The sequence below is a fragment of the Dermacentor andersoni genome, chromosome 6, assembly GCF_023375885.2.
Source record: "Dermacentor andersoni chromosome 6, qqDerAnde1_hic_scaffold, whole genome shotgun sequence".
Classification (NCBI taxonomy): domain Eukaryota; kingdom Metazoa; phylum Arthropoda; class Arachnida; order Ixodida; family Ixodidae; genus Dermacentor; species Dermacentor andersoni.
The window spans coordinates 49175375-49190958 of record NC_092819.1 but is presented as its reverse complement, the minus strand read 5'-3'; the positions used below and the strand labels follow the sequence as shown (position 1 = coordinate 49190958).

General features: G+C 43.2%; 1 protein-coding gene across 1 annotated transcript in view; it reads left to right on the top strand.

Moving 5' to 3' along the window:
* Nup188 (nuclear pore complex protein Nup188) overlaps positions 1–15584 on the top strand; it is a 75184-nt gene that overhangs the window by 5673 nt on the left and 53927 nt on the right. The window contains exons 9-17 of the mRNA XM_050170852.3: positions 433–501; positions 2285–2332; positions 2426–2512; positions 4588–4664; positions 4889–4963; positions 5064–5103; positions 5458–5649; positions 9945–10034; positions 13128–13193. Of these exons, the coding sequence (XP_050026809.2) occupies positions 433–501; positions 2285–2332; positions 2426–2512; positions 4588–4664; positions 4889–4963; positions 5064–5103; positions 5458–5649; positions 9945–10034; positions 13128–13193 (744 nt within the window). The remainder of the gene's footprint in view (positions 1–432; positions 502–2284; positions 2333–2425; positions 2513–4587; positions 4665–4888; positions 4964–5063; positions 5104–5457; positions 5650–9944; positions 10035–13127; positions 13194–15584) is intronic.

Here is a 15584-nt window from a genome sequence, read left to right as displayed (position 1 = left end):
ATCCACTCAAGTGATAAGGTTCGCTTGGGTTGCATGAGAAGTGAACTTCAACATTGATTGCAATTGTCTGACAGTTCTGATTGTTTACTTTGTAACTTCATAAAAGTGCAGTACAACTGTGTGGTTTCTGCTATAGCTAACTTCTTTCAATTCTGCGTTGCTTAAATTGAATTCTCTCCTAATTCAGCCATGTTCGAAAGCTGCAGAAGGTTCTCAATTTCCTTTTTTTGCTAGCATACCATTCAAACAGAATTTACATGCCTCATAGAGTTTGAATGAAGAGAAATTGTTTGCATGAACTTTGCTTTAATAGAACTCATCATATTATTACTCTTCGTGGTTGGAATATTGCGGGCGTTGTGGGGACTATAGCATTTTATCTGGCTCATGGAATGCACGGTCACTGAAGTCAACTCTGACTTACCCTGGCAGATTATTGAGCAGTTGGATTTGATAGTTGAAATCCAGCAGCCCTCAAGAGAGTCTCATGGACCTTACATGGTAAGCTAGCATCACTTTTAGAAGCACAGTGCCTTGCGCTTTTGTCCCAGTTAGCTAGTTTTGCTAGCAGACTGTGCCGTGCTTTATCATATCATCTGTCCCTGCCGTGTTGTGTGCATATGATCAAATTGACAGCTTTTTCGAAAATAAACAAAGGCACAAAGGCTCCTGGAGCATGCATGCGATAGGTTTAGACTTTTTCAGTCGAACACAGTTTTAAATGAGTACTGACGCATACTTTTGAACTTGTTCAAACTTTTACCATGTGCTTCTTACGTGTGTAAGGATGTTGGGAAGCACTTACAAGTTATTGTAATTTGATTCTGAAGTTAGGGTTTTGAGGCGTAAGCTTCCTTTGGAGAGCTCCCCAGCTCTGTCACGCGAAATGTGTACTGCCTTGTATCTGGACAAAAATGCGTAGTATTTTGCAAAGTTAAGACATTTAATCATTATGATAGTGTAAAAGTAGGAGATTGGTAGCTTTTTTAAGCAATAAAGAACAATTTAAAGCAAAAAAAAATATAAGAGCATGCCCATAGAGATACATAGGGCTTCTTAAAAAATGCATGTAGAAGCTTATAGTAGGGGTGCGCCAACTGAAATTTTCATCTGGGCCACCTTGAAATTTGGGGGTGGTCCAACTTGAAATTTGGGGGTGGGCCAGATTGAAATCTGGGGGTAGGCCAAGTTAAATTTGTGGGTAGGCCAACTTGAAATCTGGGGTGTGGGCGGGGGGGCAACCTAAATTTGGGGTAGGGCCTACTTGAGATTTTGGGGTGGCCCAATGTCCAATTGAATGCTGCTGAGTGGTCCAAGTTATGAGCACGTCGTGGGCGAGCAAGCGCGTTTTCATCGGGACTTGCCAAGGTGCAGTGAGAATGCAGGTGAGAGCTTGTGTGGACAAGGAATGCACGCATGATACAGGCTTGCAAGAGCGACAGTGAAAGTCGACCATCACGGTGACCATCACAATGATACACTCTCCCCTCACGCAATGCCTCACGCGCTGCTGCAGCAGCTGGTGTTCCCTTTCAACCGTTCTGCTCTGTTGAAGTGCGCTCGTGCCTGATGTTCTGGCTGAATTGCTACAATTGCATAGAAGGGGTCAGATCCGGTGAGACAATCTGACAATTGTATGCTAAAGCCTAACCACTCTTTGCAACCGTAAAGGCCACGAGGAGACATGCATAAGCTGGGAAAGGCAAGTAAGCAAAAATAAGCAAAAACAAAGTCACAGCCAAGCCAAATAATGCTTACGCTTCAGTAGCCAGTTCTCAGAATTTCTGTTGCTTTATTCAAATGCTCGACCTGGCGTCATCGACATGGCACAAAGCAGAATTTGCTAATGTCATGTAGCAGTAAGGCGAAGTAAAAAAATGTTCTGCTCACGTTTCTTATGGCTGCGATCGCAGGAACAGAGTAAGCCAGTGTATCATGCTGTCATAACATATCCACCATCTGGGTACTGAAACCAAAACTGGTTCGTTAAAACAAGTATAATAAATTATTTAGGGCAGTCTGACACTTTCCGGTTTATTTTTCTAGAATTGCTCAGGCTTGGATCTACGTTTTAGGTGAAAGAAAATTGAGTAGAAAATGACCAAGTCACTAGTACTTCAAGGTCAGCTGACTGAACCTATGAACACAGCGACGCATGTCAGGCTGTTGTTATTCAAGGACATTGTTTCTTTTACGCTACAGTTGTCTGTACTTACTAACTCAATACGATTTCTGGGCTGGGTGATGTAATTCTGTTCAGGGCATCTGATCTGCTTCATTTCAGACGAACACCCTGATTGGTCAATGGGTCAACTACACACTGCAAGAACAAGTGAGTGCTTCTGAGCATGCCGCTTTCAATCTCGTTTTTCTTACATCTTATTGTGGTTCCTTAATATATTTTTTTTTATTTGCTGTCTTTCAGTGTGAGCTTTTAAAGATCGTCCTTCTCTACTATAAGGATATGCAGCCAAAGCTGGAAAACATTATTCAGCTCCTCGACGTGTTTCAGGTATGGGAACTTTGGTTGTCGCATTTCCATATTACCACATTCTGGTGGTGGCAATGTACAAGAGTTATTCTGTCCTTAGATATAACTGTGCTTTAATTAACTTCACATAGTCTAATTTATAAATTAAAAGCCCTGCACTGTGGCATTCTGGTGTTGAGTTAAAGGTCATAGGTTCAATTCCCAGCCATGGTGGCCACATTCTAAAGGGTGGAATGCAAAAGTGCTTGTTTACTGAGTTTTAGGTGCACATTACTGAGCTGCAAAAAACAACAGTGATAGGGAAAGAGTGACAGGGAGAAGGTTTCCTGAGAAGGCAAGGAAACACTACTACTATAGACATGACAGCAGTTGCAGGGAAATGGGATAAATTTGAGTCCTAGGTATGGTACGGTATGTTTTTGCTATTTCTGAAAAATAAACAGCATGCAAAGTGGATAACTTAACGCAGGGTGTACAGAGGCAGAGCCAAATTAAAGCGCACTGTAGGGTCTAGGCGACACTGCGGCAGCAGTCGCACGTCAAATGAACGCTTCTTTGCCCGTCACAGTAGCCCTGCGGCTATGGCATTTCTCAAGGTTGCGGGTTTGATCCTGATTGGAGCAGCCACATTTCGACGGGGGTGAAATAAAAAACGCTCATGCACTTAGGTTTAGGGACATGTTAAAGAACACCAGGGTGCCAAATTAATTCGTAGTTTGCCACTATGGCATGCCTCATAATCTGATTGTGGTTTTGGCACATACAGCCCCAGAATTCAATTAAGGTTTAACACTTCTGCCACAATGCGATGTGCCATGTGAGGGAATGAATATGCTCAACCCTCAGAGGTTATGAAGTGTGGCGCACAACACTGCCTCAAGCGAACACCTTCCCCTGTGTGTTCTGTGTACTACACAGATAAACATCAGTGGTGCAGGTAATGTAACATTCAACATCAACTCACCACTCTCGTATTGGACAAAATGTTGAAGAAATTAAACATTTGCAATCAGCGTCACCACTAATAATCGTTGCTCATAGCAAACAACTCAGAAAGCTTCACTTACATCGATTCCCGCAGTGAATGGGATCCGCATAATTTTTTTCATTATTTTCTTTTTCTTTGTTAGGTGGTTGTTTTCTCCATGATTATGGTATGAAGCCTCACTGGCTCAAGGGCACCACAAATAATTAATTACAGTGCCTTTTACGCAGGCAGTTCAGAATGCACTTGCTGTCAGATGGGAAAAGGGAGACTGTGCACATCATCAAAAGCGGAGGTGGTGGTCACGGGGTATTACAAGCAACTTGAGAGGGTGCCAGTCAACATGGGTAATGGTTGAAGCCCATATAACGACTGTCACTGAAAGCTGCCGAATTAGCCTTTCTAATCAAAAAGGGAGGGGAACCTGCTTTCTCCTCTTGTCCTGTTGAGTGCTGAATAGACTCTGCCTTCTGCAGCATGGTAATGGTGTATGTACTATGTATGCATCAGTGATGTCTAGTACCGCGAGACTGCCGCATCAGGTTTCGGTGATATGGATAATCTCCTTTTTGACATTCAAATCCACGCTACACCAGGTGCACGTTTTCAACTAGTTGCATTAAAAGGTAACATAATTAGTTATTTGTTGTACATTCAAGGAATTCTGGCTCCGTAGTGTAATTACTAGTGGGTCAACAGCTCTCCGATAAAGAAATGAAAATGAGGCATACGTTTTCTGTCGGTGCTCTTATAAGGAATGCAGGTGGTCAAAATACTAAAGCCCCTCCTCTATTTACAGCTCTCTTTCAGCAACTGAGTGTTGCTTTGAAATGTTGAAACCATTATGAAATGAGCGTAGCACAGCAGACAAGGACAAAAAGATGCCAAAAGGATTTGTGGTTTCTTTTTTTTTTTGTCTGCTTCGCTACCCTTGTTTTGTAATGGATCTCTACATACTTGTCCGAATGTCAACCTTGTAACATTAATCCCAATAAATAAATAAATAAATAAATAAATAAATAAATAAATAAATAAAATCACTTAGTGTTCTCATTCCTTGTTCTCTGTTCTTTATGTTCTACATTGATTCTCATTGCTTGTTCTCCAACAGAAGCACAACTTTGGGCAGCGACGTTCTTTCAGGAAGCTTCTGGGTGACAGCCACAGGCCCATGCTGGACCTTATAAGGTATGCAAGGTGGACATATGATAAATCGAGCTTCAAAATTTCGCACTTGCATTTTTCTAAAGTGAATGTGATGACTGGGTCATTGCATTTTAAGTGCACTTTGAGGCCGCCGACGAGAAGCACATTCTGGTAATGCAAGCCTACCTTTGTGCACCGCATTGTACTTGGAAAATGCCGACTCCCTGCGTATGTGCACTTATAATTTTCGTTGCGCTTTGTTGCAGTTACTTAGAATGCCTTGTGCTCGTAGAGAGCCTTGATCTTGACTGGCTACATCGATACCACCAGGGGAGCATGATGTGAGTGTCTTCATCCTTCACTGTCAAAGCTGGGAGTCAAGTTGGGAACTTGAGCTCTTTCGTTTTTCCTTTTTCTTCTTCCTCCCTCCCCCCCATTCAGGACAGACCATCAGCTGCTGAAAGATCCGGACGCACTGCAGGTGAGACAACATTTAGTGGGATGTATGTTTCTGCGCATTTTGTATGTATGTATACTACCTTTTTCACGTCAGCTTGTTTTAATTTTTGGGTTTGGAATGTGACTCTCTCTGTCTCTCTCCCCCATATTTATTTCACAGTCATGGAGATGAACCCTTCTGTTGCAAGTGTAGTGCTCTGTGTGTGTATGGGCTTCTTGTGTGAATTGCAATTGCACCATCTATCAACAAATTTCTAAGCACCTCTGCACTGGATGCGTACACTTCCTTACAAAATGTGACGCCTCTGTTTCATTATGTGTGCAAGTGTAGTTGGCGCCATAGCACAGCAGCGTTGTCCTTTCCGTCTGTGTGCAGCAACTAGACCGCAGCATGTCCTGCCTGGGTGGAAACCCAGCCCACGGCCCTTTGCTGCTCTCATGGCTTCTCGTTCGCTCCTGGATCCTGCCGGGCACTCGGACAGCCGGACTGGGAAAAGAGGCTCTCCGAATGGACGCCTTTGGCTATCTCAACAGTGCGCTGCGGCACCCCGCTTTCTTTGGGGATGGGGTACGTTTTAGGGTTATCGGGATCGACATCTTTATCCCATCGCTGCTTGCTGCTTCGTGGTGCTCCTTATCATTGTGCTGTTTCATGGTGCTCTTTTCATGAATTGGTCTATTCGTATACCTACACTTGCCCAAAGGGCATTATAAATGGGTGGTTACATCATTTCACATTGCAAAAAATGGCATAAAGGAGAAAAAGAAATTAACACTAAAGGATATGAAAGATACAAAACAGTTGTAAAACAATAAAAAAGCAAGAAATGTAACATACTTATAACAAAAACCTGTTCAACTATGCAAGAACAGCATTAAGCGTTGAAGAACTTCACTTACTTAAGGCTGTGCTTAGTGTTTAGGTTATACAAAACAAAGGCACTTGAACATGGTTACTTGCAATTACCTACATACAATCGACTCTCATTACAACAGATCATGATAATCCGACAAAAAATGTCCGTTTTATCCGACGTCCGTAATATTCGAAACGCCTCACTTGAAAAAAACTTTTGTCACGATGTCTAACAACTTTATTGCTAAGCGTGAGTAATCAACGTTCCAAGTAAAAAACAAATAAAAAAGTCACAGTTTTGCCCAGAAGGCGAAGCATCGTTTGTGACAGCAAATTAAGCAAAATAAGTGCAGCAGCAGCAGTGAGTGCATTGACCTTCCCGCTGTCTCTCACTTCAACACGAATGAAACGTGGAAAGCACAGCGCATACGAAGCTACCAGCACCGGGCACACTTTGTCCACATTGCAGATCGCTTTCGAGATAAGGTGGCCGCCCCGTAAGCAGCAGCTGCTGGAGTCTGACCCTCTCTCTCTCTCGCCTCCATGCCTTGCGCGCAATAGAAGACGGTGCATTTCTGCCCCGCCTTCCTCCCTCGCGTGTGCCATATTGAGCCACGATCGTCAGCTGACCTGCACAAGTCAGTTGTCAGCCCGTGTCGACATTGCAAAAGTATGTTTTATGATACCGATATTGAAAAAAATTGCTGCTGATTTTGTCCGCTGTAGCTGATAGTCCATTGTAGCACAGTCTGGTTAAAAGTGAACATCGTTGCAGTAATAGGTAGAACAAACTAAGGCTGAAATATGATCTGTTATATCCGAACGTCTGTTGTACCCGGTACCCATTGTAACGAGCATAGACTGGGCTATGCTAGTTCTTGGTTACCTGATCCAGAATTGCCTTGTTGTTCTAATGAAATGAAGATGAGGCAATGAGATGAAGATGACATAGAGGTAATGAATGAAATCGTAACTAGGTTGCTTTCAGAGGCAGCAGTTAAAGTGGGAGGTAAGGCACCAAGGCAACCAGTGGGCAAGCTCTCCCAAGTAACAAAGGATCTAATAAAAAAACGGCAAAGAATGAAAGTGTCCAACTCAAGAGATAGAATAGAATTCACGTAACTGTCAAAACTGATCAAGGCAAAAATAAGGGATATTCGAAATTACGTGAGAAAGAGTGAGGAAGCCGTAAAAGATGGACACAGCATGAAATCAGTGAGAAGGAAACTTTGCATAGGACAAACCAAGATGTATGCACCAAAAAATAAGCAGGGTAATATCATCGGCAATCTCAAAAGTATAGTAAAAGCAGCGGAAGAATTCTATGCTGACCTGTACAGTACCCAGAGGACTCAAGACAACTCCATTTGGAACAATAATGAACAGGTTGCAGAGATTCCTTCTATAACTAGCGATGAGGTCAGAAGGGCCTTGCAAGACATGAAACTGGGAAAATTGGCAGAAGATGGAATAACAGTGGATTTAATCAAAGATGTAGGAGACATAATGCTTGAAAAACTGGCAGCTCTCTACGAAGTGTCTATCGACTTCAAGGGTCCCTGAAAACTGAAAGAATGGAAACATTGTATAATCCACAAAAAGGGAGGCGTTAAAGAATTGAATAATTATAGGCCCATTAGCTTACTCCCACTACAATATAAAATATTCACCAAGATAATTTGCAATAGAATGGGGGCAACACTTGACTTCAGTCAACCAAGGGAACAGGCTGGCTTCAGGAACGAATACTCTACAATGGATCACGTCCATGTAGAGTATCGGTGCACATAATCGAAAAATCTACAGAGTACAATCAGCCTCTCTATATGGCTTTCATAGATTACGAAAAGGCATTTGATTCAGTAGAGATACCAGCAGTCATATAGGCATTATGTAATCAAGGAGTACAGGACACTTACATAAATATCTTGGAAAATATCTACAGAGATTCCACAGCTACCTTAATTCTACACAAGAAAAGTAGGAAGATACCTATAAGGAAAGGGGAGAGACAAGGAGACACAATGTCTCCAATGCTATTCACTGCGTGCTTGGAAGAAGTATTCAAGCTATTAAACTGGGAAGGCTTAGGAGTGAGGATCGACGGCGAATATCTCAGCAACCTTCAATTTACTGATGACATTGTTCTATTCAGCAACAATGCAGACGAGTTACAACGAATGATTGAGGACCTTAACAGAGAGAGTGTAAGAGTGGGGTTGCAGATTAATATGCAGGAGACAAAGATAATCGTGAATAGCTGGGCAAGGGAACAAGAGTTCAGGATCGCCAGTCAGCCTCTAGAGTCTGTGAAGGAGTATGTTTACCTAGGTCACTTACTAACAGGGAGCCCTGATCATGAGAAGGAAATTCACAGAAGGATAAAAATGGGTTTGGAGCACATAAGCCCGACATTGTCAGCTCCTGACAGGAACCTTACCATTATAATTGAAAAGGAAGGCGTACAGTCAGTGCATTTTACTGGTGCTTACATATGGGGCAGAAACTTTGAGACTGGCAAAGAAGCTTGAGAACAAGTTAAGGAGCGTGGAAAGAGCAATGGAACGAAGATTGCTAGGCATAACGTTAAGAGACAGAAAGAGAGCGGTTTGGATCACAACGCAAATGTGTATAGCCGATATTCTAATGAACATTAACAGAAAGAAATGGAGCTGGGCAGGTCATGTAATGCGCAGGCTAGATAACCCGGTGGACCATTAGGGTTACAGAGTGGGTGCCAAGAGAAGGGATGTGCAGTCGAGGATAGCAGAAGACTAGGCGGGGTGATGAAATCAGGAAATTCGGGGGCACTAGTTGGTATCAGTTGGCACAGGACAGGGGTAATTGTAGATCGCAGGGAGAGGCCTTCGTCCTGCAGTAAACATAAAATAGGCTGCTGCTGCTGCTGCTGCTGCTGCTGCTGCTGCTGCTGCTGCTGCTGCTGCTGCTGCTGCTGCTGCTGCTGCTGCTGCTGATGATGATGATGATGATGATGATGATGATGATGATGATGATGTAGCATGATTGAGTTGACAGGTTATCAGACCAGGACTACAGATGTTGCCATTTACCAAAAGTACAGCTTTGGCAAGCCAGAGAACAGTGTGATCAAGGTAACGTCTTGTGCAAGTACAGTAACATGTGCACAACATCTTTGGCGCTGTGCCCAATACTGTACAAACCGTGAGATTATGCATTATCCAGTTTGTTTGTGATTCCTCACATAGCGAATGCTGTGCCTCAATCAGTGCACCTTTCTGCGAGTCATGCTCACTCGTTGGTGGGCCTCACACAACCAATGTGCCTAAAGAAATGCATGCCTTCAGAGGGCATTTTAGTTCAATTTCTTGAATAAACAGATGTCATTTCTTGCAACATCCTTTTGGGGAGAGTCTTTGCACGGCCACACTTACCACCTTATACCCTCGCTGCAATATTAAATGTTTCGTTTCAGTGGTGACAGCAGTTGCTGACAACCTCGCAAGAGAAAGTTGTTGGGCAAAACTAACTGTACTTTGTGACTGATCATGTTTGTGTGTTTGAGGTTTCTTGAAGCAACAGGCAAGGTTATAGTGAAGCCTCACTAATAGTGTCACTTGCACAGTGTGACAAGGTTATGAGGGTTTTAGTGACTTCAACTGTTAACATGGGAACAAATACACGTATGAATTTCACTGCAGTTATTTTTCACCGAGGGCAGATGTGCTGTAATCAGCTACTCCAATGAGGCTTTAAATTCTTTCTATGCTTAATGCGAATGAATGAATTCATGAATGGCAAAGAGTGCGAAACAAAGTCAGATCACTTTAAGTTTTCTATGCCCTCGAAGAGATTACAGCTCAATATGTGCTAGACAAGTCCAGACACGGATTGTTTTGGAAGCAATTGAATTTGGGTAGAAGGAGGCACAAAAGCAACACACTTAGTTGATTTGTGAGAAGTGCTGTACTATTAAAAAAGAATAATAACATCCCGAGGCATGTACACTGCTTGACATCGTTTCGCAGATCCTTCCGAACAAGGTTCATGCCATTGTCTACGAGCTCGTCTTTCTCCTGGTTGCATCGTTCAATCATCGCAGCCTTGGTCCCATTGAGGTGAGGAGACTTAGCCCTTTAAGAGGCCATTCCCAAGATAATTTCTCAACCTGAAACATCTGTAGATTGGTTGCACCATTGTGCCTTTTGCACTAACAGGAAAATAATTTGATTTTCTGGGTGTGCCAGCACGGACTGCTTAGAATTGATAGGTCATAAAGCCTTTGCATTTTTTCAGATCTGCGCACTGATTTGCTAAGATTAAATTGATGTTATTTGTGTATAAAGTAGCAACAGGATCACAAGAATAAACTGTTGGAAATCGCGGCTGTGTGTGTATACAGTACATGCTGTTTTTTTCCATGTCCGGCTCGCGCTTATCTAACATTATTATCTAACCAGGAGTTGGTTACACTAAAAACTAATGTTCTTATCTAACCAGAAGTTGGTTACACTAAAATTTTGTGGTAGGTTTTGTTCTTATACCACAGATAGAGCGAGAAAGCTTATTGATTTAGAGTTTCTGTATATGGCTCCTTTAGGAGCCAAGGTTGTGCACAGGTTCACCATCTTGTGTGCAGAATGAACCAAGTTTTTGAGGGAAAGCCACACATCACATTTACAGGAGCCAAGCCCATTATGGCATGAATGATTGTGTTTGTTGTATGCTAACCCCCCGTGGCCTACCTGCTTTATGTGGGACAATTTAAGACAACTTTATTACAAACTTGAACATATTAGCTATGGTAATTGTTCGATTTCTTCTGAATGAATAAAAATATCCCACTGCATGCATTTAGATGATGTCGCCTAGTGCTAAATCTATCGTTGAGCACAGCTTAGTGGCTCCATGTGTCGAAACACATGCTAACCAGCAGCCTTGGATGACTTCAAAATACAGAAAAAAATAAGGGTTTTATTGTGTGATGTCTGCACACGCACACACATACACAAAAAAGAAAGAATATAGACAAATTTTGGAAGCAGTCGTCTGGACGTTGCTCATTGAAGGAAGCATGGAACTGTGGTGACAGAGTGATGGCTTCTTTGTGTTGCGTGGTTGCTTTGGAACCACTTGACTATGTTCGAAGAATGGTAATGCGAGTGGCGATTGGGAAAACAAGGTCTCAACACTGGCTCCTTAAAGAAAGCCATATACAGTAATTCTATATCAATTGTTCGTGTTGCTCATGTCTCTTCTGACATGGCAAACTCACACAAAAAGGCTGCACTTTGTCTTTTTTTTTTAACTGATGCATACCTTCATGAACTTATCAACTCCGATTCAGAGGACATTGATATTGATTATGAGGTGTCTTGACGAGACAATGATGAGGGCACCATGTTCGCTGAGAAATACTGATTATCTTAATTATGTTTATTTTATATCTAATCATATTATCTAATCATATTAATTGATTAGCATGCCTTAACTTCTGTTAAAATTTTCAGATGAGAAATTTCAGAACATTCATCAATATATTGCCAGTTAGACAGAAATTGGACAGAAATTGAATTTGTTGCACTTTGAAAAAGGCACCCAAAAACCCAAAGGGTTAAACAAAAGTGTTCTTCGGCTCTGGTCCCCGCGTCGCTCAGGTGGCTGCCACCAGTTTCATCAGGGTTCACACCTATGCCCCAACATCGCTGTTCAGTTTGGTGTTGGATGAGCTTACCACGGAGCTATTATACCACATTCACGCTTGGCGATTTCTACGAGGTTTTGTTCCTGCTATGGATGGTTGATTAATTCTTTTATTCGATTAACGATTAATGATTCATCATTTTAGCCTTTAATCAATTAATTGCGTTCGATGCAGGGTTTTTCATGGATTAATTGAATAATCAAAAGTCTTGCAGGGCACACTTAAATAGTGTGAAACACAGTTATTTACTTTTGATACGTTTGATACAGGATAATCTTTGACTTGTTAAAGCCTAAATGTAGTTGGCACTACTGGCTTTCGAAAAGATAAACAGTATACATTATAAAATGGCAAAAGTGCAAGGTAAAGTCCAACTTATGTGCAAGAAATTGTTGTATGCACAGGGAAAAGAAAATTACTGGTTTACGATTTTAAACCACATGCTCTTTGCTACAGACCGAAGGAATGTCAATTGGCTGGGATGTTTGGGTGAAACCATCTTTTCTTTGAGTGGCCATGCAACCAGTATGCGAAAATAGATGCTGGGATGCTATAGGTCTGCCAGAATCGACATGAACTCCATCGCTATGTCCAATACATACTACAAACGGGCAGGCATGCTGTGCCATGTCTTTAGTGGACTGGGATGATGATCAATGACTAGGTTGCTGTAGTGTGCCTGGAATTGCGAGGGCATTTCAAGCCCCCAGCGTCAGAGGAGGGAAGTGTTCGGCTCAGCATCACTGGGAAAAATAGTCGACAGTCACTCTACCACAGCAGCACAGTCACTGCTCGTGCGCCACCATTCCAGTACGATTTGAAAATTTTCACGCACTCCTGTCAAACTCTCAGAAATGATTTATCGGACAGTCCTAAGCGGGCGATCAAGTCAATTAAATGAAAGGCGGACATCGATGAAGATGAATCATGTTGCAGGATACATTTAATAGATGAATCTCTCATCAATATTACCAACCATACACCACGCAGACTCTGAGTGTGGTGGCCTCAGTGCATATACAGTTCAACCTTGTTATGACAAAGTCGCATGCGATACAAAAATGCTTTCATTATATCCAGTATTTATTGTAAACACATATTTGTTACCCGCTGATAACGACAGGAAACACTTGAGATTTACCTCATTATAGCCGATAATTTGCTATCTACATGTTCGTTATGTGGAGGATCAATTGTATTTCGGAGGTAATAACAGGCAATACTGCAGGAAACAAGGCTCACGTTGCAGGAATCGCAAAGTTTAAGTTGCTCTTTTATGGCTGTGTCCATTGTGAGAGCCCGTGGCTGTCACAGCAAATGAGCTCGAGGAACCGCTGAAGTCTGCTGATTTCTTTTTCTTATGATTTCTGACAGTTGTGTGAATAGAGAACACACCATGTCATACTGTTCTGCTCACGTTTAAAGGAATAGTGAAGTACTCATTGACTTACTATGTTGGGTGCTGCAGGTGTAATGGATGGCTCTTGGTTTTTATTCTCTATTGCAGCCACTGTTTCATCTTGCAGAGAAGCTTCTTGAGTACCCAACTGTTGCCCAAGACTTCTGGAATGAGGTTTGTTACTTGCTGTTGGTTTTCCCTGTCTTCCCCGGGATATTCCTTTTCCAATATTCCATTTTGTGGAGTGCTTTATTTTGTCACGCCCTGCAATTTTTTCTAAGCATGCTTGACCCTTCGATGGCCCCGGCTGTGTACCTATAGCACCACAATGCTGCCCTGAGTATTTGCTGACGTCCTGTCCTGAATTGAAATGTAGCTTAATCTGGATGAGTTTGGATCCAGCATTTTAGATTTAACGAAACCACTGCATGCCCCATCTGGGCTAGAAACGTGCGCAAGGTGTATCACAGTTTTATACAGCTAGACAATGCCAGCTTTTAGGGTTAGCATTGTGATTTTTATATTGAAGGCCGTGCCGCAGTGCGAATGACTTGCAACATTTGTACACATGTTGTGAAGTGACTTCATTTTCTTCAATACTTTCATGGCACGTGATACGTAGAGTGGCATCTTTATAACCTTCACATGCTGTCTTGCAATGTTTGAAGTGGCAGAGGGGAGAAAAAAGTTTCACATTTTTATGTGTTATTGCGAGCTATGGTCTTTGTGATTAAGGGTAATGCACGCTGAACCATACCTGTAGGAGGCCTAAAGCTCATGTGGCAGTGGTGGTATTGCTTGAGTTATTGTTGCCTTGCGTTTATGTGGCATTCAGTCTGGACATTTTATTTGTGTAACTGACGGCATATCATCTCGTTAAAAAAAGAAAAAAATGAATGCTCACGCGCAACGTGGTGACCTTCAAGATAGCTATGAGGACATGTACAATGATTTACACTTAATCCCTCTTTCTCAATAATTTAAAGTACAGCATAATGGAATGTCAACTCTCATGTGCGTGGCAAGGGGTTGAGGCGAGAGAGGGGCTGCATTCTTCTCCGGCAGCTGCTGCTCAAGATGCGGCCGTGCAGGTGCCGTATCTTGAAAGCGATCTGCGATGTGGCCAAAGTGTGTGCCCACGTGGGCCTCAAATTCAAAGCAATCCGCAATGTTTGCAGAGTGTGTGTAGTGTTGGTAACTTCGTATGCGCTGTGCCTTCGACGTTTCGTTCGCGTTGAAGCCAGAGATGCACGAAGGTCAGTTCGCTCGCTGCTGCCGCCGCGATTCCTAACTCCAGCATTTTTAGCGAGTTTCCGCGGTCATTGAGCAAGATGGGTTCATGTTTACCTATGCGTGCTTGACACCGTGCTTGTTAACTTAATTAGTAAGCGAATGTTTACAAGTTTCTACGGCCGATGAAGCTACTATATCCTTTCTTCGTATAGCTATCTACTAATTTGCTGTCACAATCGATGCTTCACCTTTCGGGCGAAAGTGCATCATGTTTTTTTCTCCGTGCCATGCATTGTGGGTCAGCGCGATGAACGCGCGGATGGAGCAAGAGCTATCTTGACGTTGGACACGTCGGACCGTGTTGGTCATGTCTGGTTACGTTGGCTGCGCCAGCGCGTCGAACTATAGATGTTGTTCACGCAAACGTCACGCAGTGTCTGCGCGTGTGCGCTCACGCTACGTTGGACTATATATGCACTTTAACCAAGTGATTTTTTCTGACTTTCATTAGTTTGAATTTTGTATAATTTGAATTTTCGTAGCATCCCCGCAAAATTCAAATTAACAAGCTTTCACTGTAGCGGTTTGGCTGATTCAATGCAGTATTAATTGCGATGCCATGAATAAGCACATTGTTGGGAAATGTTAGAGTACTGGAGAGTGTATGCTACAAAGTTTTGAAACACTTGATGTTGTGGGGAGCACACGCGCCCATCTTCCCCCGCGCCGTTGCGTCGAGAGCCGGCATAGACAGGGGAGAGGCGCACTATGCCCTCTCCCGATTCTCCCTCGCTCTCGCGACGCGCACGCGCCCTTCCTCCCCGACTCGCGGGCAGGCAGCTAACGGGCGAGGAGGACATTCCCCTCGCCCAGGTAAAAAGGTACAAAACAGCGCGACCGGGGGAGACGCTGGCTCTCTGAGGCCGGACCCATAACCTGCCGGACTGGAGTACCTGCCGCTACCCGTGAGTGACCACGTTGCGTGACTATCCCGGGCAACGAGGCCAGCCTATTTATTACTATTACTGAGAGGACGTCCCTCTGCGAGTGTTCGCTATTGCTAATAGCAATAAACGTTGTTACCGTTGACACCGCTGGTTGCCTTATTCGTCCGAACCCGGCGTAGCCGCGATTCCCGCGCTACGGGTTGGGAGTACCACGAAGCGACTGCGTGGGGCTAGATCCGGAGCTCGCCTTCAGCCCTAGCCGCACGCAGAGTGGAACCCCCACAATGTAAATAAGCAAAGAATTTCAAATTTTTGTGCTACCTTTAATGTGACCTACAAAGCACGCTTTCTAAGGCACAGTAAGATTATAAAGCAAACTTTTTTC